The 22222-nt window shown below is 44.7% G+C and overlaps 3 protein-coding genes across 3 annotated transcripts in view; 2 read left to right on the top strand and 1 right to left on the bottom strand.

Annotated features, from left to right (window-relative positions):
- Positions 1-22222, bottom strand: part of LOC144482285 (uncharacterized) — an 872976-nt gene that overhangs the window by 665992 nt on the left and 184762 nt on the right. The gene's annotated exons all lie outside the window — the stretch shown is intronic.
- The window catches only part of LOC144482277 (uncharacterized), a 411284-nt gene that overhangs the window by 250528 nt on the left and 138534 nt on the right, over positions 1-22222 (top strand). The gene's annotated exons all lie outside the window — the stretch shown is intronic.
- On the top strand, positions 766-1431 carry LOC144482218 (histone H1-like). Its single transcript, XM_078201415.1, has one exon. The coding sequence runs from the start codon at positions 766-768 to the stop codon at positions 1429-1431; it is 666 nt and encodes a 221-aa protein (XP_078057541.1).

Genomic DNA, 22222 nt, shown 5'->3' on the forward strand with positions numbered 1-22222 from the left:
ATGCTGACCCAGACAGCGACACCCACATTCCATGAATGAATTCAAAGAAAATCTGCGGGGAGCGGGCCTCAGAGTGTTTAACAGTTACTAAGGTGAAAACTATAATGAACCCCCCGGAATACAGAGGAAAGGCTAAAATGAGGAGAAATTCGGTCCTGGGACCTTACAGTTGGTGAACATTTTGTCCTGTGAATGTGTCGATGTGAATATTGTGTAAGAGAGAGTGTATGAAAGGGACGGGCGGGTCAGACTAATCCAACTGTGTTTGTGTGTCTGTTCTGATCATGAGATCTCCGAGTCTCTCTTGTGTAAAATAAAGCAATCTTCCAATCAAAGATTCCCTTAGTCCCCCTGCTGAGCCCCAAAGTGAGATTTCAAGGCAAATGGTTCGCTAAATTGAAGATTTCAGTGGAAAAGTAGAGAACATGTCAGCTATCGCGTGTGAGAGCGCGATCAGTGCAGCAGTAAAACGGGTTTCAGTGGAAAATGGAGTCTCCAGTTCGAGTGAAACCTTTTCAACAGCAAACATTCGTGTGTCAGAGACATGAAGGATGTGAGCTGGATCTCTGGAGAGGCGGAATTTCATTGCAGTGGGAGAGTTTGTGAGGAGAGAGAAACACAGAGAGGCTGGAGGAGCCGGGAGCTGACAGCAGCTTGTCTCTGCTCCGTCCGCTCTCTGCCTTTAAGTTGCTCTGTGCCGCCACCACTGGGTTCATTTCGGATCCAGTTCTGACTCTCACACAGATTTTCCACACACTCTCGGATATGACTGAAACTGCAGCCGCCGAAACGGCTCCTCCAGCCGCTCCCGCTCAAGTGAAGTCTCCCAGGAAGAAGAAGGCGGCTCCCCGACCTGCGGCAGCCGGTCCCAAGTTGGGCGAGCAGATCCTCACAGTTGTGGCGGGATGCAGCGATCGCAAGGGGATGTCCCTGGCCGCGATAAAGAAAGCTTTGGCTGGCAGTGGAGTGGATGTGGGGAAGCGCGTCTCCCAGATCAGGTTAACGATCAAGAGGAAGGTGGAGACAGGGTATCTGGTGCAGACAAAGGGACAGGGCGCCTCCGGCTCCTTCAAACTCGCTAAGAAGGAAAGCCCGGGGAAAATGGGAAAGAAGGTGAAGACACCAACAGCCAAGAAATCTTTAGTAAAGAAAACAGCGGCCAAGAAGCTGACAACAAAGAAAGCAGCAGCCAAGAAACCCGCAGCAAAGAAACCCGCAGCAAAGAAAACTCCAGTGAAGAAATCAACAGTGAAAAAAACAAGCAGCAAGAAGGCGGCAACTCCAAAAAAGGCGGTGAAGAAAGCAGCCCTGAAGAAAAAGCCTCCTGTGAAGGAGGTGACGGGCGGAAAGTCTGTCAAAAAAGTGACTAAATCGAAGGCCAAACCCAAAGTGAAAGCAGCAAAAGCGAAGAAAGCGTCAGGAAAGAAGTGAAACAACCAGAGCAAATTGTAAACCTCTGAACCCAAAGGCTCTTCTCAGAGCCATCCACATCTCTCAGGAAAGAGCTGATACCGCTAGAAAATGCTTCCTGTCCCGCGGCCCGGCTCATTCTCAATAGAGATCATTTCAAATTCAGACTAAAGCAAAACACAGCAGAGGCTGAATTTCATTTGAATTTCACATTTGTTCAATCGCCACTTTCTCTCATAATAAAGATGTCTGGTAGATTCAGTGTGAGACAGTAACACTGGCGGCTAAATACCGCTTTCCAACTTCAATTTTAACACAGGAGATTTCTCCAAACAGCTGCAATACGGTATTTGTAAACAGCTGGAAGCAGATGTGGGTGAAGATGTTACTCAGGCAGATTCTTGCTGGAGAATAGACTATGTTTAAGTCGGAATATTACTGACTGGGAATCATAATGGGGCCAGGTTTAAAAACACAAAAGCAAAGAGTCACGACCCGAATCGTTAACTCTCCCTCTTCACAAAAGCTGCCGGAGCTGCTGATTATTTGCAGCATTTTCTGTTTTGATTCCATATTTCAAAGCTCCGGGTTTGTGGAAACTCTTGAGTGTGAAGGGCGGCTCTGGAAGGGTTTGTGTGGGGAGCTGTGTTTCGCTTCCATTGTTAATAAACGGGTTGAAATTGGCGGTTGCAGAAACATGGAGGTGGAGCTGAAAGATCAGGGGCCGTTCTGTGTGTGCGTGTCAGTCCGGCTCTCTCCTCCCTCCCGCTCTGTGTTTAATCTTCACTCTGTCTCCTCCCCTCTCTTCTCTCACTCCGCCTTTCTCAGTCAGGTCGGGGCGGGCTGTATAAAAGGAGACTGAAAAACTTCCTCTCATATTGTGCAGAGATCTGAGTGAAGAATCATCATGTCTGGCAGAGGGAAAGGAGGCAAAGGACTGGGTAAAGTGTGGAATTAACTCTCTCGCAATCTATTACTGTATGTCAGTTTGAATTTACCTCTCTGTCTCAACATATTACTGTGTGTCAGTGTGGAATTAACTCCCTCTCAATCTATTACTGTGTGTGTGCGGAATTAACTCTCTCTCAATCTATTACTGTGTGTCAGTGTGGAAGTAACTCCCTCTCAATCTATTACGTTGTGTCGGTGCGGAATTAACACTCTCTCAAACCATTAGTGTGTGTTTATATGGAATTAACTCTCTCTCAATCTATTGCTGTGTGAGAGTGTGGAATGAAATCTCTCTCAATCTATTAATGTGTCCGAGAGTGGAAATAACTCTCTCAGTGTATTACTGTGTGGCAGTCTGGAATTAATTCTCTCTCAATCTATTACTGCGTGTGTGTGTGAAATTTACTCTCTCACAATCATTTATTGTGCATGAGTGTAGGATGAAGAACAGTAGGAGTAGGCCATCTGTCACCTCGAGGCTGCTCCGCCAGTGAATAAGATCATGGCTGATCTTTTTGTGGACTCAGCTCCACTTACCCGCCCGTTCACCATAACCCTTAATTACTTTACTGTTCAAAAATGTATCTATCCTTGCCTTAAAAACATTCAATGAGGTAGCCTCAACTGCTTCACTGGGCAGGGAATTCCACAGATTCACAACCCTTTGTGTGAAGAAGTTCCTCCTCACCTCAGTCCTAAATCTGCTTCCCCTTATTTTGAGGCTATGCCCCCTAGTTCTAGTTTCACCCGCCAGTGGAAACAACTTACCTGCTTCTATCTTGTCTATTCCCTTCATAATCTTATATGTTTCTATAAGATCTCCCCTCATTCTTCTCAATTCCAATGAGTATAGCCCCAGTCTACTCAGTCTCTCCTCATAAGCCAACCCTCTCTGGAATCAACCTATTGAATTTTCTCTGCATTCCCTCCAGTGCCAGTATATCCTTTCTCAATTAAGGAGACCAAAACTGTACACAGTACTCCAGGTGTGGCCTCACCAGCACCTTATACAGCTGCAACATAACCTCGCTGTTTTTGAACTCCATCCCTCTCGCAATGAAGGACAAAATTCCATTTGCCTTCTTAATTAACTGCTGCACCTGCAAACCCAACTCCTTGAGATTCCTTCACAAGGACACCCAGGTCCCTCTGCACAGCAGCGTGTTGCAATTTTTAATCATTTAAATAATAGTCCATTTTGCTGTTATTCCTACCAAAATGGGTGACCTCACATTTACCAACAGTATACTCCATCTGCCAGACCCCCGCCCACTCACTTAGATTATCTGTATCCCTTTGCAGACTTTCAGCGTCCTCTGCACACTTTGCTCTTCCACCCATCTGAGTGTCATCTGCAAATTTTGACACACTACACTTGGTCCCCAACTCCAAATCATCTATGTAATTCGTAAACAATTGCGGTCCCTACACTGATCCCTGAGGCACACAACTGGTGAATGATCGCCAACCAGAAAAATACCCACTTACCCCCACTCTTTGCTTTCTGTTAGTTAACCAGTCCTCTATCCATGCTAATACATTACCCATAACACTGTGCAACTTTATCTTATGTAGCAGTCTTTGGTGCGGCTCCTTGTCAAATGCCTTCTGGAAATCCAGATACACCACATCTACAGGTTCCCCATTGTCCACTGCACATGTAATGTTCTCAAAGAATTCCAAAAATTAGTCAAACATGGCCTGTCCTTTATGAACCCATGCTGCGTCTTACCAATGGGACAATTTATATCCAGATGTCTCGCTATTTCTCCCTTGATGATAGAGTTAAGCATTTTCCCTACTACAGAAGTTAAGCTAACCAGCCTATAGTTACCTGCCTTTTGTCTACCTCCTTTTTTGAACAGTGGCGTCACATTTGCCGTTTTCCAATCCGCAAGAACCACCCCAGAGTCCAGCGAATTTTGATAAATTACCACTAGTGCATTTGCTATTCCTCCCGCCATCTCTTTTAGTACCCTGGGATGCATTCCATCAGGACCAGGAGACTTGCCTACATTTAGGCCCATTAACTTGCCCAACACTACCTCTTTCATGATGATAGTTTCTAGGTTCTCACCATAGCCTTCCTGTCATTAATTTTTGGCATGTTATTTGTGTCTTCCACTGTGAAGACCGACACAAAATACCTGTTCAATGCCTCAGCCATTTTCTCATTTCCAGTTATTACATCCCCCTTCTCATCCTCTAAAGAATCAATGTTTACTTTCGTCACTCTTTTTCATTTTATATATTATAACGGATTAACGGTCTCTCACTCTATTACTGTGTGTCAGTGTGGAATTAAGTCTCTCTCAATCTATTAGTGTGTCAATGCAGAATTAATTCCCTCTCCATCTATTACTGTGTGTCAGTGTGGAATTAACTATCTCTCAATTACTGTGTGTGAATATGGAATTAACTCTCTCTCAATCTATTACAGTGTGAGACTGTGGAATTAACGCTCTCTCAATCTATTGCTGTGCGAATGTGTGGAATTAACGCACTCTCAATCTATTACAGTGTGTCTTTGTAGAATTAACACTCTCTCAATCTATTACTGTATGTCAGTGTGGAATTAACTCTCTGTCTCAATCTATTACTGTGCATCAGTGTGGAATTAACCCTCTCTCAATCTATTACTGTGTGTCAGTGTCCAATTAACTGTCTCAATCTATTACGGTGTGACAGTGCAATGGAATTAACTCCCTCTCAATCTATTACTGTGTGTCAGTGTGGAATTAACTCTCTCAATCTAATACTGTGAGAGAGTGTGGAATTAACTCTCTCAATCTATTACAGTGTGAGACTGTGGAATTAACGCTCTCTCAATCTATTGCTGTGCGAATGTGTGGAATTAACGCACTCTCAATCTATTACAGTGTGTCTTTGTAGAATTAACACTCTCTCAATCTATTACTGTATGTCAGTGTGGTATTAACTCTCTGTCTCAATCTATTACTGTGCATCAGTGTGGAATTAACCCTCTCTCAATCTATTACTGTGTGTCAGTGTCCAATTAACTGTCTCAATCTATTACGGTGTGACAGTGCAATGGAATTAACTCCCTCTCAATCTATTACTGTGTGTCAGTGTGGAATTAACTCTCTCAATCTAATACTGTGAGAGAGTGTGGAATTAACTCTCTCAATCTATTACTGTGTGTGAATGTGGAATTAACTCTCTCTCAATCTATCACAGTGTGAGAGTGTGGAATTAACGCTCTCTCAATCTATTGCTGTGTGAGAGTGTGGAATTAACGCACTCTCAATCTATTACAGTGTGTCTTTGTAGAATTAACTCTCTCTCAATCTATTACTGTGTGTGAATGTGGAATTAACTCTCTCTCAATCTATCACAGTGTGAGACTGTGGAATTAACGCACTCTCAATCTATTACAGTGTGTCTTTGTAGAATTAACACTCTCTCAATCTATTGCTGTGTGTCAGTGTGGAATTAACCCTCTCTCAATCTATTACTGTGCGTCAGTGTCCAATTAACTGTCTCAATCTATTACGGTGTGACAGTGCAATGGACTCTCTCTCAATCCATTACTGTGTTAGTGAGGAATTAACTCTCTCTCAATCCATTAGTGAGTGTCAGTGTGTAATTAAAACTCTCTCAATCAACTACTGTGTGTGTGAGCGTGGAATTAACTCTCAATCTATTCCTGTATGTGAATGTGGAATTGACTCTCTCTCAATATATTACAGTGTGAGTGTGTGGAATTATCTCTCTCAATCTATTACTGTGTGGGAATGTGGAATTATCTCTCTCTCAATGTATAACTGTGTGTCAGTGTGGAATTAACTCTCTCTCAATCTGTGACTGAGAGAGAGCCTGGAATTAACTCTCAATCTATTCCTGTATGTGAATGTGGAATTGACTCTCAATATATTACAGTGAGAGAGTGTGGAATTATCTCTCTCAATCTATTACTGTGTGGGAATGTGCAATTATCTCTCTCTCAATCTATTTGTGTGTGCCCACGTGGAATTAACTCTCAATCTATAACTGTGTGAGAGTGTGAAATCAACTCTCTCAATCTATTACTGTGTATGTCAGTGTGGAATTATCTCTCGCTCAATCTATTAGTGTGTGTACATGTGGAATTATCTCTCGCTCAATCTATTATTGTGTGGGAATGTGGAATTATCTCTCTCTCAATCTATTACTGTGTGTCAGTGTGAAATTAGCTCTCTCTCAATCTATTGCTGTGTGTCAGAGTGGAATTAACTCTCTCTCAATCTATTGCTGTGTGTCAGTGTGGAATTAACTCTCTCTCAATCTATTGCTCTGTGTCAGTGTGGAATTAACTCTCTCAATCTATTACTGTGTGGAATTAACTCTGTCTCAGTCTATTACTGTATGTGAGTATGGAATTAACACACTCTCAACCTATTACTGTGTGTGTGTGTGTGTGTGTGTGTGTGTGTGTGTGTAGTTAACTCTCAATCTGTTAGTGTGAGAGTGTGGAAATAACTCTCTCTGATCTATTACTGTGTTAGTGTGGAATTAACTCTCAATCTATTACTATGCATGAATGTGGAATTAACTCTCCCTCGATCTATTACAGTGTGTCAATGTGGGATTAACTCTCTCAATCTATCAGTGTGTCAGTGTGGAATTAACTCTGTCTCAATCTATTATTGTGTGTGAATGTGGAATTAACTCTCGCCCAATCTATTACAGTGTGAGAGTGTTGAATTAACTCTCTCTCAATCTATTACTGTGTGAGAGTGTGGAATTAACTCGCAATTTATTGCTGTGTGTCAGTGTGGAATTAATTCTCTCTCAATCTATTACTGTGAGAGAGCTTGGAATTAACTCCCAATCTATTACTGTGTGCCAGTGTGGAATTAACTGTCTCAATCTATTACTGTGAGAGAGCTTGGAATTAACTCCCAATCTATCGCTGTGTGTCAGTGTGGAATTAACTCTCTCTCAATCTATTGGTGTGTGCCAGTGTGGAATTAACTCTCTCTCAATCTATTGCTGTGCCAGTGTGGGATTAACTCTCTCTCAATCTATTGCTGTGTGTCAGTGTGGAATTAACTCTCTCAATCTATTACTGTGAGAGAGCTTGGAATTAACTCCCAATCTATTGCTGTGTGTCAGTGTGGAATTAACTCTCTCTCAATCTATTGGTGTGTGCCACTGTGGAATTAACTCTCTCTCAATCTATTGCTGCGCCAGTGTGGGATTAACTCTCTCTCAATCTATTGCTGTGTGTCAGTGTGGAATTATCTCTCTCTCAATCTATTGGTGTGTGCCAGTGAGTAATTAACTCTCTCTCAATCTATTGCTGTGCCAGTATGGGATTAACTCTCTCTCAATCTATTGCTGTGTGTCAGTGTGGAATTAACTCTCTCTCAAACTATTGCTGTGTGTCAGTGTGGAATTAACTCTCTCTCAATCTATTGCTGTGTGTCAGTGTGGAATTAACTCTCTCTCAATCTATTGCTGTGTGTCTGTGTGGAATTAAGAACAAAGAACAAAGAAAATTACAGCACAGGAACAGGCCCTTCGGCCCTCCAAGCCTGCACCGACCATGCTGTCTGACTCAACTAAAGCCCCCTACGCTTCCGGGGACCATATCCCTCTATTCCCATCTCATTCATGTACTTGTCACCACCGTATTCGCTTCCACTACCTCTCCCGGCAATGAGTTCCAGGCACCCACCACTATCTGTGTAAAACATCTGCCTCGTACATCTCTTTTAAAACTTGCCCGTCGCACCTTAAACTTATGCCCCCTATTAGTTGACTTTTCCACCCTGGGAAAAAGCTTCTGGCTATCCACTCTGTCCATGCCTCTCATAATCTTGTAGACTTCTATCACCTCCGTCACTCCAGTGAGAACAAACCAAGTTTTTCCAACCTCTCCTCATAACTAATGCCCTCCATACCAGGCAACATCTTGTACCCTGTCCAAAGCCTCCACATACTTCTGGTAGTGTTGCGAACAGAATTGAACACTATATTCCAAGTGCAGCCTGACTAAGGTTCTATAAAGCGTCAACATGACCTGCCAATTTTTAAACTCAATACCCCAGCCGATGAAGGTAAGCATGCCGTATGCTTTCTTGACTACCTTCTCCACCTGAATTGCCACTTTCAGTGACCTGTGTACCTGTACACCCAGATCCCTTTGCCTATCAATACTCTTAAGGGTTCTGCCATTTACTGTATATTTCCTATCTGTATTAGACCTTCCAAAATGCATCACCTCACATTTGTCCGGATTAAACTCCATCTGCCAACCCTCCGCCCAAGTCTCCAACTGATCTATATCCTGCTGTATCATCTGATTGTCCTCATCGCTATCCGCAAATCCACCAACCTTTGTGTCGTCCGCAAACTTAGTAATCAATCCAGTTACATTTTCCTCCAAATCATTTATATATATTACAAACAGCAACGGTCCCAGCACTGATCCCTGAGGAACACCGCCATCCCAAGCAATAGATTGAGAGACTGTTAGTCCCACAGTCACACAGAATGAATGATTGAGAGAGAGTGAATTCCACAGTGACTTACAGTAATAGATTGAGAGGGAATTAATTCCACACTCTCACAAACTAATAGATTGAGAGAGTTAATTCAACACACACGCACTGTAATAGATTGAAACAGAGAGCTCATTCCACCGTGACACACAGTAATAGATGAAAAGAGGGAGATAATTCCACACTCTCTCTGTTTTGGATTGCGAGAGAGATAATTCCACACTGAGACACGGTAATAGATTGAGAGAGTTAATTCCACATTCACGCACACTAATAGATTGCGAGTTAATTTCACATTCATACAAGTAATTGATTGAGAGACTTTTAATTCCACACTCGCACACAAGACAAGATTGAGAGAGAGTGAATACCACAGACAGACAGTAATAGATTGTGAGAGTTAATTTCACACTCACACACACTAATAGATTGAGAGAGAGTTAATTCCACACTGACACACAGTAATAGAGAGAGAGATAAATCAACACTCTCACACAAGAAAAGATTGAGAGAGATTGAATCCACACAGACACACAGTAATAGATTGAGACAGAGATAATTCCACACACTCACACAGTTATAGATTGAGAGAGAGTTAATTCCACACTCATACAAGTAATAGATTGAGGGACCGTTAATCCCAGTCACACACACAAATGAGAGGGAGTGAATTCCACTCCGACACATAGTTATAGATTCAGAGAGAGTTAATTCCAGACTGACACACAGTAATAAATTGAGAGAGTTATTTCCACTCTCTCACACAGTAATATATTGAGAGAGAGTTAGTTCCACACTCAGACACACTAATCGATTGAGAGAGTTAATTCCACACCCACACACAGCAATAGATTGAGAGAGAGTTATTCTATGTTCCCACACACTAATAGATTCAGAAAGAGTCAATTCCACACTGACACTGAAATAGATTGAGAGAGAGTTAATTCCACATTCACACACAGCAATAGATTGAGAGAGAGTTATTCTATGTTCCAACACAGTAATAGATTGAGAGAGAGATAATTCCACACTCTCACACAGTAATAGATTGAGAGAGAGATAATTCCACACTCTCACACTGTAATAGATTGAAAGTTAATTCCATGCTCTCACACAGCAACAGACTGAGAGAGAGTTAATTCTACACGTACACACAGTAATAGATTGTGAGAGAGTTAATTCCACACTGACACAATAATAGATGGAGAGAGAGTTAATTCAACACTCTTTCACAGTAATGGATTGAATGTTAGTTCCACACTAGCACACAGTAATAGATTGAGACAGAATTAATTCCACAGGAACACACAGTAATAGATTGAGAGAGAGTGAATTCAACACTGACACACAGTAATAGATTGAGAGAGCGCTAATTCCACACACACACACACACACACACACACACACACACACACACACACACACACACACACACACACACATACACACACACACACACGCCATTGTCACATTGTCTAATTTGGTAAAGCCAGAAGTACGGTACTTATTTACTATCTCTGCCATACCCTCTGCTTCACTGAGCAGTTTACCCTGCTTGGCCCTTATGAACCCCACTCTATCCTTCACTAATCCTTTACAATTAATATGTTTGAAGAAGATGTTATGATTTGTATTAGCGCAGCCTGCGAACATTTCCTCATGCTTCCTCTTCATTATTTCAGCCTTAGCCTCTCTCCTGCATTTTGAGCTGTTTTTCCTGATTTCTATTGCGATTATTATTCCAGCATGCATCATATGCCTCTTTTTTTCTTCCTTATTTTCTTGTCAATAACCTTAGACATCCAGGATACCCTCGCTTTGGATACCGCATATTTGTGCCTGGTGGCTATGTACCTGGCTGGCATCCCATTCAACTCAACTTTGAAAGTCTCCCATTTGTCAACCACTGGTTTATCCTCGCAATTTGCCTCATTTGCCACATTTTGCCCTCCCTTAATCTATCTGTTTCCTTTTGAAACCTCCTCACGTATACTTCACAATTAATTTCTTATCTATCTTTATGCTGTCAGCAAATTTAGCAACGGTACCTTCAGTCCCTTCATCCAAGCAATTTTTATAAATTGTAACAATTTCTAGCCCCAGCATGAATACACCACTCATCAGATCCTGCCACCCAGAAAAATAACCATTTGTGCTAACTCTTTTTGACCTATTAGCTAGCCAACCATCAATCCATGCCAAAATGTTATGCCCAAAACGATGAATGTTTATTTTACACAATAACCTTTGATCTGGCACTTTGGCAAATGTCTTCTGGAAATGTAAGAACAGGACATCCACAGGTTCCCCGTTTACAGCACATGGGCCTCTTTCAAAAAACTCCAATAATTTAGTTAAGCATGATCTCCCTTTCAGAAACCATATTGACTCTGCCTGTAACCTTGTATTTTTTCCAAGTTGTAATATTTATAATATCTTTCATAATGGCTTCTAACATTTTCCCAATGACAGCTGTTAGGCGAACAGCCTGTAGTTTCCTGCTTTCTGTCTCCATCCCTTTTTGAATCAAGGTATTACATTTGTTATATTTCAACCTAATGGAACATTCTCCAAAGCCAGGGAAGTGCATCAACTATCTCATTCGCCACTTCTTTCATGTCCTTCACGAGAAGTCCATCCGGACCCAGGAATTTGTCAGCCTGGAGACCCGACAATTTGCTCAATACCACTTTCTGTTGATTGGAATTTTCCTGTGTTCCTCCCTCCCTTCCATTTGCTGGTTTACAGCTATTTCTGGGATGTTACTTGTATCCTCTATCGTGAGCACCAATGAAAAATACCTGTTCAATTAATTTGCCAATACCCTGTTTTCCATTATCAATCCCCCAGTTGCACTTTCTATAGAACCAATGCTCACTCTGCTAACTCTTTTCTTGTTTAACTATCTGCAGAATCTCTGACTATCCACCTTCATATCACTGGCTACTTGTCAGCTTCAGCTTGGAAATTTCCTGATAAACGCAGCTTTAACAATTGTTTGTGGACAATTCAACATTTCCACCATCCTCTGTAAAGAAGCTTTTTCTGAAATTACCCCTGAAATGCCTCTCTGTCATTTTACGGTGAGGTTCCCCATTCAGAGCCAATAATTTATCTCTCTGTACCCTGTCAAATCATTCATTGTAAACATCTCACTCACATCATCCCTTAATCTTCCATATTCAGGTTATTACAGGACTTGTCTTTGCAATTTGTCCTCATCATTTGAGTCTGGTATCACTGGTGAAATTCTGTTGCTCCCACTCCAAGGCCAATCTAACCTTCTTGAGGTGTGTTGTCCAGACTGAATGCAGTGATCTAAATGGGGTCTAAACAGAGTTTTCTATAACTGTAGCACGAGTTCCAATTCTTCATATTCTATTCGCTTTGTTACATTATTTTTTACCTTCCTGTCCACTAGCTGATATTGATGTATGTACACGGCTCTCTGCTCCTCCACAGTTTCTTGCATCTCGCCACAAATATAACCACTCTGCTCTATTACATAACAAGGCAATTTCAAACTTAATGTGTTTCCCAAAGATAATCTGTTACTGCTCCACCACTAATAACGTTTTCCGTTGTTCTTTCAGCCGGTGTAAGTCCAGATAATGGAAGGGAGAAAGGAAAAATCTTGCTGCCTTTTTCCCGAATCCTATTTGATCATCATTCCAACAACAATTGGGTCAGGAAATCTAATTGGTTTTCCTCTGGGTGAATCATAGAATCCCAACAGTGCAGAAGGAGGCCATTTGGCCCATCAAGTCTGCACCAACAACAATCCCACCCAGGTCCTAACCCCACATAGTTATCCCGCAAATGCCTCTCAACGATGCATCCTGGGACACTAAGGGGCAATTTAGCACGGCCAATCCACCTCACCCGCACATCTTTGGACTGTGGCAGGAATCCGGAGCACCTGGAGGAAATCCAGCAAACACGGGAAGAGCGTGCAGACTCCACACAGACAATGACCGAAGCCAGCAATCAAACCCAGGTTCCTGGCGCTGTGAGGCAGCAGTGCCACCGTGCCACCGTGCCAACCCATAAACCTCTAATTTGCCCCATTAGGAATCCACCCCATTTGGGATTTGAACCCAGGTCTCAGGGTTTCCAGACCAGTACATCCATCCTCTGCCTCTTTCCTCTTCTGAAAGAGGAAAGTGCTCCTGTTTTCTCCCACAGTCCAAAGATGTGCAGATTAGGTGAATTGTCCATACTAAATTATCCCTCAGTGTACCCAAACAGGCGTCGGAGTGTGGCGACTAAGGGATTTTCACAGTAATTTAATTGCAGTGTTAAATGTAAGCCTACTTGTGACGAATGAATTATCTTTTAAACTTTCGTTTGTGTCTCCTGTCCTGTAATCCAAACACTGACCCAGAATTCACTCACTGCCTTCGCTTTGTGCTAAAAACTGTGATTATTCTGTTATTTTCACAGCTCCTAAATGACCCCATTAGCGGCTGTTTTTCGCGGTAACGGTCCCTTCTCTCAATTCCTGAAATGTTCATTGATTCATCATTTTATTCACAGTAATTCTCCGCAGGGTAACATTCCGGAGTGGGATTATTACAGAGCGGAATAAGGACAGTGTGCGGACTCGATCCGGCTCCCTGTTTTCAGTGAAGGACACTGGGTTCTGATTGAAGACTAAACGGAGTGTTTTCCTTCTGGGCATGCTGTGAACAGGGATTGATTCCCGCCCAGGACAGTTAGAAAGCGATAGGAGAATGAAGCACATTGAAAGAAAATGTTAAAGCCGCGCCTGCGATTGGTGACGGGAAGAGCTGAATAAAAGGAAATCAATAGAAGGGATTTGAAATCTCTGACTGAGGGCGACATTGATTTGAATTCGCTCCTTTCCCACAATGAAATTGGCGGGCGTTTGGAAATGGACACATTCTCTGCTTCTGCCGGTTGTTGTGGGGAAATCCCGCCCTCTTCTGTTTCTAGTGAGCTGATTGGTGAAGAATATAGGCAAATGAGGTGAATAGAAATCATAGAAATCATAGAAACCCTACAGTGCAGAAGGAGGCCATTCGGCCCATCGAGTCTGCACCGACCACAATCCCACCCAGGCCCTTCCCCCACATATTTAACCGCTAATCCCTCTAACCTACGCATTTTAGGATTCTAAGGGGCAATTTTTAACCGGGCCAATCAACCTAACCCGCACATTTTTGGACTATGGGAGAAAACCGGAGCACCCGGAGGAAACCCACGCAGACACGAGGAGAATGAGCAAACTCCACACAGACAGTGACCCGAGCCGGGAGTCGAGCCCGGGACCCTGGAGCTGTGAAGCAGCAGTGCTAACCACTGCGCTACCGTGCCGCCAAGCAGCGGCCAATCAGAGGAGCTGTCAGTTTATAAGAACAGTCAATGCTGGAGAAATTGCTGATTCTTTGTGAAAGTGTTTGTGAGATTGTGCAAATGTCTGGAAGAGGAAAGAGCGGCGGCAAAGCTCGGGCCAAGGCCAAGTCTCGCTCCTCCCGGGCTGGACTGCAGTTCCCAGTGGGCTGTGTTCACAGGCTCCTGAGAAAGGGCAACTATGCTGAGCGTGTGGGTGCCGGAGCCCCGGTTTATCTGGCTGCTGTGCTCGAGTATCTGACCGCTGAAATCCTGGAGCTGGCCGGGAACGCGGCCCGGGACAACAAGAAGACCCGCATCATCCCCAGACACCTGCAGCTGGCCGTCCGCAACGACGAGAAGCTCAACAAGCTGCTGGGAGGGGTGACCATCGCTCAGGGCGGGGTGCTGCCTAATATCCAGGCCGTGCTGCTGCCCAAGAAAAGCAGCGCTGGGACCGCGAAGAGCAAGTGAAGCGACCAGTCTTTAATCTGATAACCCAAAGGCTCTTTTCAGAGCCACTCACTTTATCTGAAAAAGGGCGACCTGGTGTCCATCGGTCAGTTTCTGCACTGCTATTCACAGCACAGCTGTTTCCCGCTTTGTTCTCTCAATCCGTACTATTGACGCATACAGTATTTTAATACAAGTTGCTGTTGTTTATCGGGGAAACCATCCCAGTGAACTGAAATGATCCTATTTCCAATATAATTGCTTTAAAATGTGATAGTCGCATAGACATTCACAGAGACAATAATTAACACTTTTCCAGATCCAGTGACTGACTTTGAAAACCGATGAATGTCCTCACAAAGTCAGTCACTGGATCTGGAAAAGTGTTAATTATTGTCTATGCGAATGTGCAAGCGTTCCTGCAATGGCTATATCTGTGTGAGTGGGTTACTGTTTGAGACATGCTTCATATTCTGAACTTAATTGACACAATTTTCAACACTCTCGCTGCGACTCGAAACACGTGCGGAGAAAGTGAATTTGCGGAATTATTGCTCGGAAGCTGAAATGATCGCAGGTTTAATAAACTACTTTAAAATTAAATTGTGGTAAAATTGTTAACGGCATCGCTTTTACTCCAACCATCAAAGGATTGGAGATATGAATGACCTCAATGCAACGGAGAGTTAATTGTAACATTGAGAGGTGTCAGTACTGGAGCCCTGGGAATATCCTGTCCTGGGAATTGAAACACTAGAATCGTTAACAGGAGATCGCAGCTCTTTCATTTGTCGAGTTGGTGGCTCTTAAAAGAGCCGTTGTTGTACTTGGTGCTGAAGCCGGGGTTTAGGCGCGTTCCCCGCGGATGCGGCGGGCCAGCTGGATGTCTTTGGGCATGATGGTGACTCGCTTGGCGTGGATGGCGCACAGGTTGGTGTCCTCAAAGAGCCCCACCAGGTAAGCCTCGCTGGCCTCCTGCAGGGCCATGACGGCCGAGCTCTGGAACCGCAGATCTGTCTTGAAGTCCTGAGCGATCTCTCGCACCAGGCGCTGGAAGGGCAGTTTGCGGATCAGCAGCTCGGTGGATTTCTGGTAGCGGCGGATCTCCCTCAGAGCCACAGTGCCGGGTCTGTAGCGATGAGGCTTCTTCACTCCGCCCGTGGCTGGAGCGCTCTTCCGGGCAGCTTTGGTAGCCAGCTGTTTGCGAGGAGCTTTCCCTCCGGTCGATTTGCGCGCTGTCTGCTTGGTCCTGGCCATTTTCTGAGCGGATTCAGCACAATCTGAGAGACGAAGACTGTTAATACAGAGTCTGCGCTGCATCCGCGTTTTTAAACTCTGTGAGGAACCGCCCCCAGCGGGAATTGGCCCAGGAAGTTTCAATCAAATTGTGACCAGGGAATTAATATCTGTAACTCAGGTTCTAATTGGTTCAGTCGTTTCCTTAACCGCCCCTTTCAGAAATTGGGCCGTTTTCGATGCAAGAAATGACCGTCTGTTTCAAGAAGACTTTATTCTTTATTAATTGGACACTGAACAGCCTGTCCCAGCTGCCGTTCCCAGGTCACTGCTCTCTCTGTGAAGCGGGTGAGCAGCTTTTAAAAGAGCCTTTGTTGAGTGTTCGGTAGAAAGGGTCGAGTTGTTCAGCCGCTGAATCCATAGAGAGTGCGGCCCTGGCGTTTCAGAGCGTACACCACATCCATGGCAGTGACCGTCTTGCGCTTGGCGTGTTCAGTGTAGGTGACCGCATCCCTGATCACATTCTCCAGGAAAACATTCAGCACCCCGCGAGTCTCCTCATAGATCAAACCCGAGATCCGCTTGACACCGCCACGGCGAGCCAGGCGGCGGATTGCTGGCTTGGTGATGCCCTGGATATTATCACGGAGCACTTTGCGGTGCCGTTTTGCGCCGCCTTCACCCAGTCCTTTGCCTCCTTTCCCTCTGCCAGACATGATGATTCTTCACTCAGATCACTGCACAATATGAGAGGAAGTTTTTCAGGCTCCTTTTATACAGCCCGCCCCGACCTGACTGAGAAAGGCGGAGTGAGAGAGCAGAGAGGGGAGGAGACAGGGTGAAGATTAAACACAGAGCGGGAGGGAGGAGAGAGCCGGACTGACACACACTCACAGAACGGCCCCTGATCTTTCAGCTCCACCTCCAGTTTCTGCAACCGCCAATTTCAACCCGTTTATTAACAATGGAAGCGAAACACAGCTCCCCACACAAGCCCTTCCAGAGCCGCCCTTCACACTCAAGAGTTTCCACAAACCCGGAGCTTTGAAATATGGAATCAAAACAGAAAATGCTGCAAATAATTAGCAGCTCCGGCAGCTTTTGTGAAGAGAGAGACAGAGTTAACGTTTCGGGTCGTGACTTTGTCCTTTTGTGTTTTTAAACCTGGTCCCGGAATAATTCCCAGACAGTAATATTCCGACCTAAACACAGTCGATTCTATAGCAAGAATCTTCCTCCGGAACAACCTCACACACATCTGCTTCTCGCTGTTTGCAAACACTTTATTGAAGCTGTTTGGGGCAATCTCCTGTGTTAAAATTAAGGGAGTCAGGATGGCCGAGCGGTCTAAGGCCACAGTCTCCTCTGGAGGCGTGGGTTTAAATCCCACTCCTGACATTGATGTTTGGCGAAGAATTGCCGTCTCACAGCGCCAGGCACCTGGGTTCGATTCCCGGCTGAGGTCTCTGTCTGTGCGGGCTTCTTCCGGGTGCTCCGGTTTCCTCCCGCACAACAAAGTGCCTGTCAGGTTGATTGGCCATGCTAAATTGCACCGGAGTGTCAGGGGGTAAGTCCGGTCAATAAATAGGGTAATGGGGATCCGGACTGGGTGGGATTGTGGTCGGTGCAGACTCGATGGGACGATTGGCCTCCTTCTGCATTGCAGGGATGCGGTTAGAAATGAGGCGGGAATGCGGTGTTGAGCCGCCAGTGTTACTGTCTCACACTGAATCTACCAGACATCTTTATTATGAGAGAAAGTGGCGATTGAACAAATGTGAAATTCAAATGAAATTCAGCATCTGCTGTGTTTTGCTTTAGTCCGAATTTGAAATGATCTCTATTGAGAATGAGCCGGGCCGCGGGACAGGAATCATTTCCTTGCGGGATCAGCTCTTTCCTGAGATGTGGGTGGCTCTGAGAAGAGCCTTTGGGTTCAGAGGTTTACAATTTGCTCGGGTTGTTTCACTTCTTTCCTGACGCTTTCTTCGCTTTTGCTGCTTTCACTTTGGGTTTGGCTTTCGATTTAGTCACTTTTTTGACAGACTTTCCGCACGTCACCTTCTTCACAGGAGGCTTTTTCTTCAGGGCTGCTTTCTTCACCACCTTTTTTGGAGTTGCCGCCTTTTTGCTGCTTGTTTTCTTCACTGTTGATTTCTTCACTGGAGTTTTCTTTGCTGCGGGTTTCTTTGCTGCGGGTTTCTTGGCTGCTGCTTTCTTTGTTGTCAGCTTCTTGGCCGCTGTTTTCTTTACTAAAGATTTCTTGGCTGTTGGTGTCTTCACCTTCTTTCCCATTTTCCCCGGGCTTTCCTTCTTAGCGAGTTTGAAGGAGCCGGAGGCGCACCTTTGTCTGCACCAGAGACCCTGTCTCCACCTTCCTCTTGATCGTTAACCTGATCTGGGAGACGCGCTTCCCCACATCCACTCCGCTGCCAGCCAAAGCTTTCTTTATCGCGGCCAGGGACATCCCCTTGCGGTCGCGGCATCCCGCCACAACATTGAGGATCTGCTCGCCCAACTTGGGACCGGCTGCCGCAGGTCGGGGAGCCGCCTTCTTCTTCCTGGGAGACTTCACTTGAGCGGGAGCGGCTGGAGGAGCCGTTTCGGCGGCTGCAGTTTCAGTCATATCCGAGAGGGTGTGGAAAATCTGTGTGAGAGTCAGAACTGGATCCGAAATGAACCCAGTGGTGGCGGCACAGAGCAACTTAAAGGCAGAGAGCGGACGGAGCAGAGACAAGCTGCTGTCAGCTCCCGGCTCCTCCAGCCTCTCTGTGTTTCTCTCTCCTCACAAACTGTCCCATTGCAATGAAATTCCACCTCTCCAGAGATCCAGCTCACATCCTTCATGTCTCTGACACACGAATGTTTGCTGTTGAAAAGGTTTCACTCGAACTGAGTACTCCGTTTTCCACTGAAACCCGTTTTACTGCTGCACTGATCGCGCTCTCACACGCGATAGCTGACATGTTCTCTACTTTTCCACTGAAATCTTCAATTTAGCGAAACAATTGCCTTGAAATCTAACTTTGGGGCTCAGCAGGGGGATTAAGGGAATCTTTGATTGGAAAATTGTTTTATTTTACACAAGAGAGACTCGGAGATCTCATGATCAGAACAGACACACAAACACAGTTGGATTAGTCTGACCCGCCCGTCCCTTTCATACACTCTCTCTTACACAATATTCACATCTATACATTCACAGGACAAAACTTTCACCAAATGTAAGGTCCCAGGACGGAATTTATCCTCCTTTTAGCCTTTCCTCTGTATTCCGGGGGGTTCCTTAGAGTTTTTCACCTCAGTAACTGTTAAACACTCTGAAGCCCCCTCCCTGCAGATTGTCTTTGAATTCATTCATGGAATGTGAGTGTCGCTGTCTGGGTCAGCATTTATTGCCCATCCCTAATTGCCCTTGGGAAGGTGGTGGTGAGCTGCCTTCTGGAACCGCTGCAGTCCATGTGCTGTACGGCCACATTTGTTCACCAGATTCGCGGCAACAGCCAATTATATCTGTTTTTTTTCAGTTATTATAGCGATTGCAGACATGATTGTGTTTCTTTAGGGCGAAGGACAAATTATCTGCTCTCGGAGTCTCTCAATTTTCCTGTTTTATTTGCTTCTCTTGCACTGACAGGTAACAGTAAATCACAACCTCAACAACCAGTGACAGCCAGTTAAATCATCATCCCCCACTCGCTGATAATGGAGTTTCTGACAGTGGCAGACAGTTTCTGACCATCCTCCAATTGGGCCCGAAGGTAACTAGATTCAGTGTCAGAGCTGGACTTTCTTACTGAGGGGGTGGCAGAGACAGGTGAGTGATGGTGGTGACTGTGCGAACATTTGACCAAGGGTCAGTTCCTGGCCATCACAGTGGTAATTCATTTAATTATCTATCGCAGGTCAGAACAGTAGGTGGGCACTCCGAAAATAAAATTCACTAAAAATTCTCATAATCGCTGTGTTTGTAATGTAAAATCCACATTCAATTTGCTTTCAGCTGAAACGTTGTTGAAATGAAAGAAAAGGCCTCAAAACTAATCAATGAGTTCTCAGTCAGAAACAATTGTAAAACGAAAGGTGGGCGAAACTGTCCAGAAAAACGGGACAAGCCAAGTTCAATTTACAAACTGTGCTGTGGACACATCTGGTGTTTGATGAAATCAGCAACTCAGGAAGCTCCTTAATTATAACTAATGAAAATAACAGTTGTTTAAGCAGAGTGAGTGATGGTGGTATAGGGGTGAGCATAGCTGCCTTCCAAGCAGATGACCCAGGTTTGATTCCTGGCCAACGCATTGGTCATTTATTTCGAACCTTATCCACGGCCTCTTGTGTTTTAAACTGAGTGGACAAAAACAGGGCAAACGAAACATTTGACAAGAATGAAATAAAATGCAGATAGCTTTTTCATTTTTTGTTCGGACATAATTCTTTTTTGATGAAAAATATTGGAAGAGAAAAACAAAGTCTCTGACCGAATAAATGAATTTTCAGCCAGACACAAAGACTCAAAGTAAAAGTAGAAGAACAAATTTCAGCTCCCACACTGTGTGCTGCGCAATCCTGGTGCCTGATGAAGTTAATGTGAACGTTACTGAGGTGGTTACATTATTCAGACAAATAAGAGCTGCCAAAAGATAAAATACTGGAAAATCTCAGCAGGTCTGACAGCATCTGTAAAGAAAGAAAAGAGCTGACATTTCGAGTCCAGATGACTCTTTGTCAAAGCTTTGACAACGGATCGTCTGGACTCGAAACGTCAGCTCTTTTCTCTCCTTACAGATGCTGCCAGACTTGCTGAGATTTTCCAGCATTTTCTCTTTTGGTTTCAGATTCCAGCATCCGCAGTGATTTGCTTTCATTCTTTAAAGAAGCAGCTGCCGTGGCTGCGTGGTTAAGGCGTTGGATTTGAAACCCAATGGGGTTTATCCATGCAGATTCGAACCCTGCTGGCAGCAAGTGTGATTGGAAATGTTTGCTTTAGGCAGCCACAGAATTGCAAATCCAATTTTTTTGGAATGAATTCTTTGGATCTTCAGCATGCTTTCAGCTACATAACAGGAAGGTGAGCTTGGAAAGGACATAGAAACATAGAAACCCTACAGTGCAGAAGGAGGCCATTCGGCCCATCGAGTCTGCACCGACCACAATCCCACCCAGGCCCTACCCCCACATATTTTACCCGCTAATCCCTCTAACCTACGCATCCCAGGACTCTAAGGGACAATTTTTAACCTGGCCAATCAACCTAACCCGCACACCTTTGGACTGTGGGAGGAAACCGGAGCACCAGGAGGAAACCCACGCAGACACGAGGAGAATGTGCAAACTCCACACAGACAGTGACCCGAGCCGACAATCGAACCCGGGACCCTTGGTGACCCGTAGGCGGCACGGTAGCACAGTGGTTAGCACTGCTGCTTCACAGCTCCAGGGTCTTTGCTGTTTGTAATATATATAGAAATGATTTGGAGGAAAATGTAATTGGATTGATTAGTAACTACTAATTACAGCAAAGGAACAGGCCCTTCGGCCCTCCAAGCCTGCACCAACCATGCTGCCCGACTTAACTGAAACCCTCCACCCTTCCGGGGACCATATCCCTACATCCCATCTCATTCATGTACTTGTCAAGACGCCCCTTAAAAGTCACCACCGTATCTGCTTCCACTACCTCCCCCGGCAACGAGTTCCACTCTCTCTGCAAAAAGTCTGCTCGTACATCTCTTTTAAACCTTGCCCCTCGCACCTTAAACCTATGCCCTCTAGTAATTGACTATTCCACCCTGGGAAAAAGCTTCTGACTATCCACTCTGTCCATGCCTCTCATAATCTTGTAGACGTCTATCAGGTCGCCCCTCAACCTCTGTCGCTCCAGTGAGAACAAACCAAGTTTCTCCAACCTCTCCTCATAGCTAATGCCCTCCATACCAGGCAACATCCTGGTAAATCGTTTCTGTACCCTCTCCAAAGCCTCCACATCCTGCTGGTAGAGTGGCAACCAGGATTGAACACTATATTCCAAGTGGGGCCTAACTCAGGTTCTATAAAGCTGCAACAAGACTTGCCAGTTTTTCAACTCAATACCACAGCTGATGAAGGCAAACATGCCGTATGCCTTCTTGACTACCTTCTCCACCTGCATTGCCACTTTCAGTGAACTGTGTACCTGTTCACCTAGATCCTTTTGCCTATCAATACCCCTAAGGGTTCTGCCATTTACTGTATATTTCCTATCTGTATTAGACCTTCCAAAATGCATCACCTCACATTTGTCCAGATTAAACTCCATCTGCCATCTCTCCGCC

The sequence above is a fragment of the Mustelus asterias genome, unplaced genomic scaffold, assembly GCF_964213995.1.
Source record: "Mustelus asterias unplaced genomic scaffold, sMusAst1.hap1.1 HAP1_SCAFFOLD_35, whole genome shotgun sequence".
NCBI lineage: Eukaryota > Metazoa > Chordata > Chondrichthyes > Carcharhiniformes > Triakidae > Mustelus > Mustelus asterias.

Bases quoted from the DNA above. Each gene is read 5' to 3' on its own strand.
- LOC144482218 (XM_078201415.1), top strand. From the start codon at position 766: ATGACTGAAACTGCAGCCGCCGAAACGGCTCCTCCAGCCGCTCCCGCT.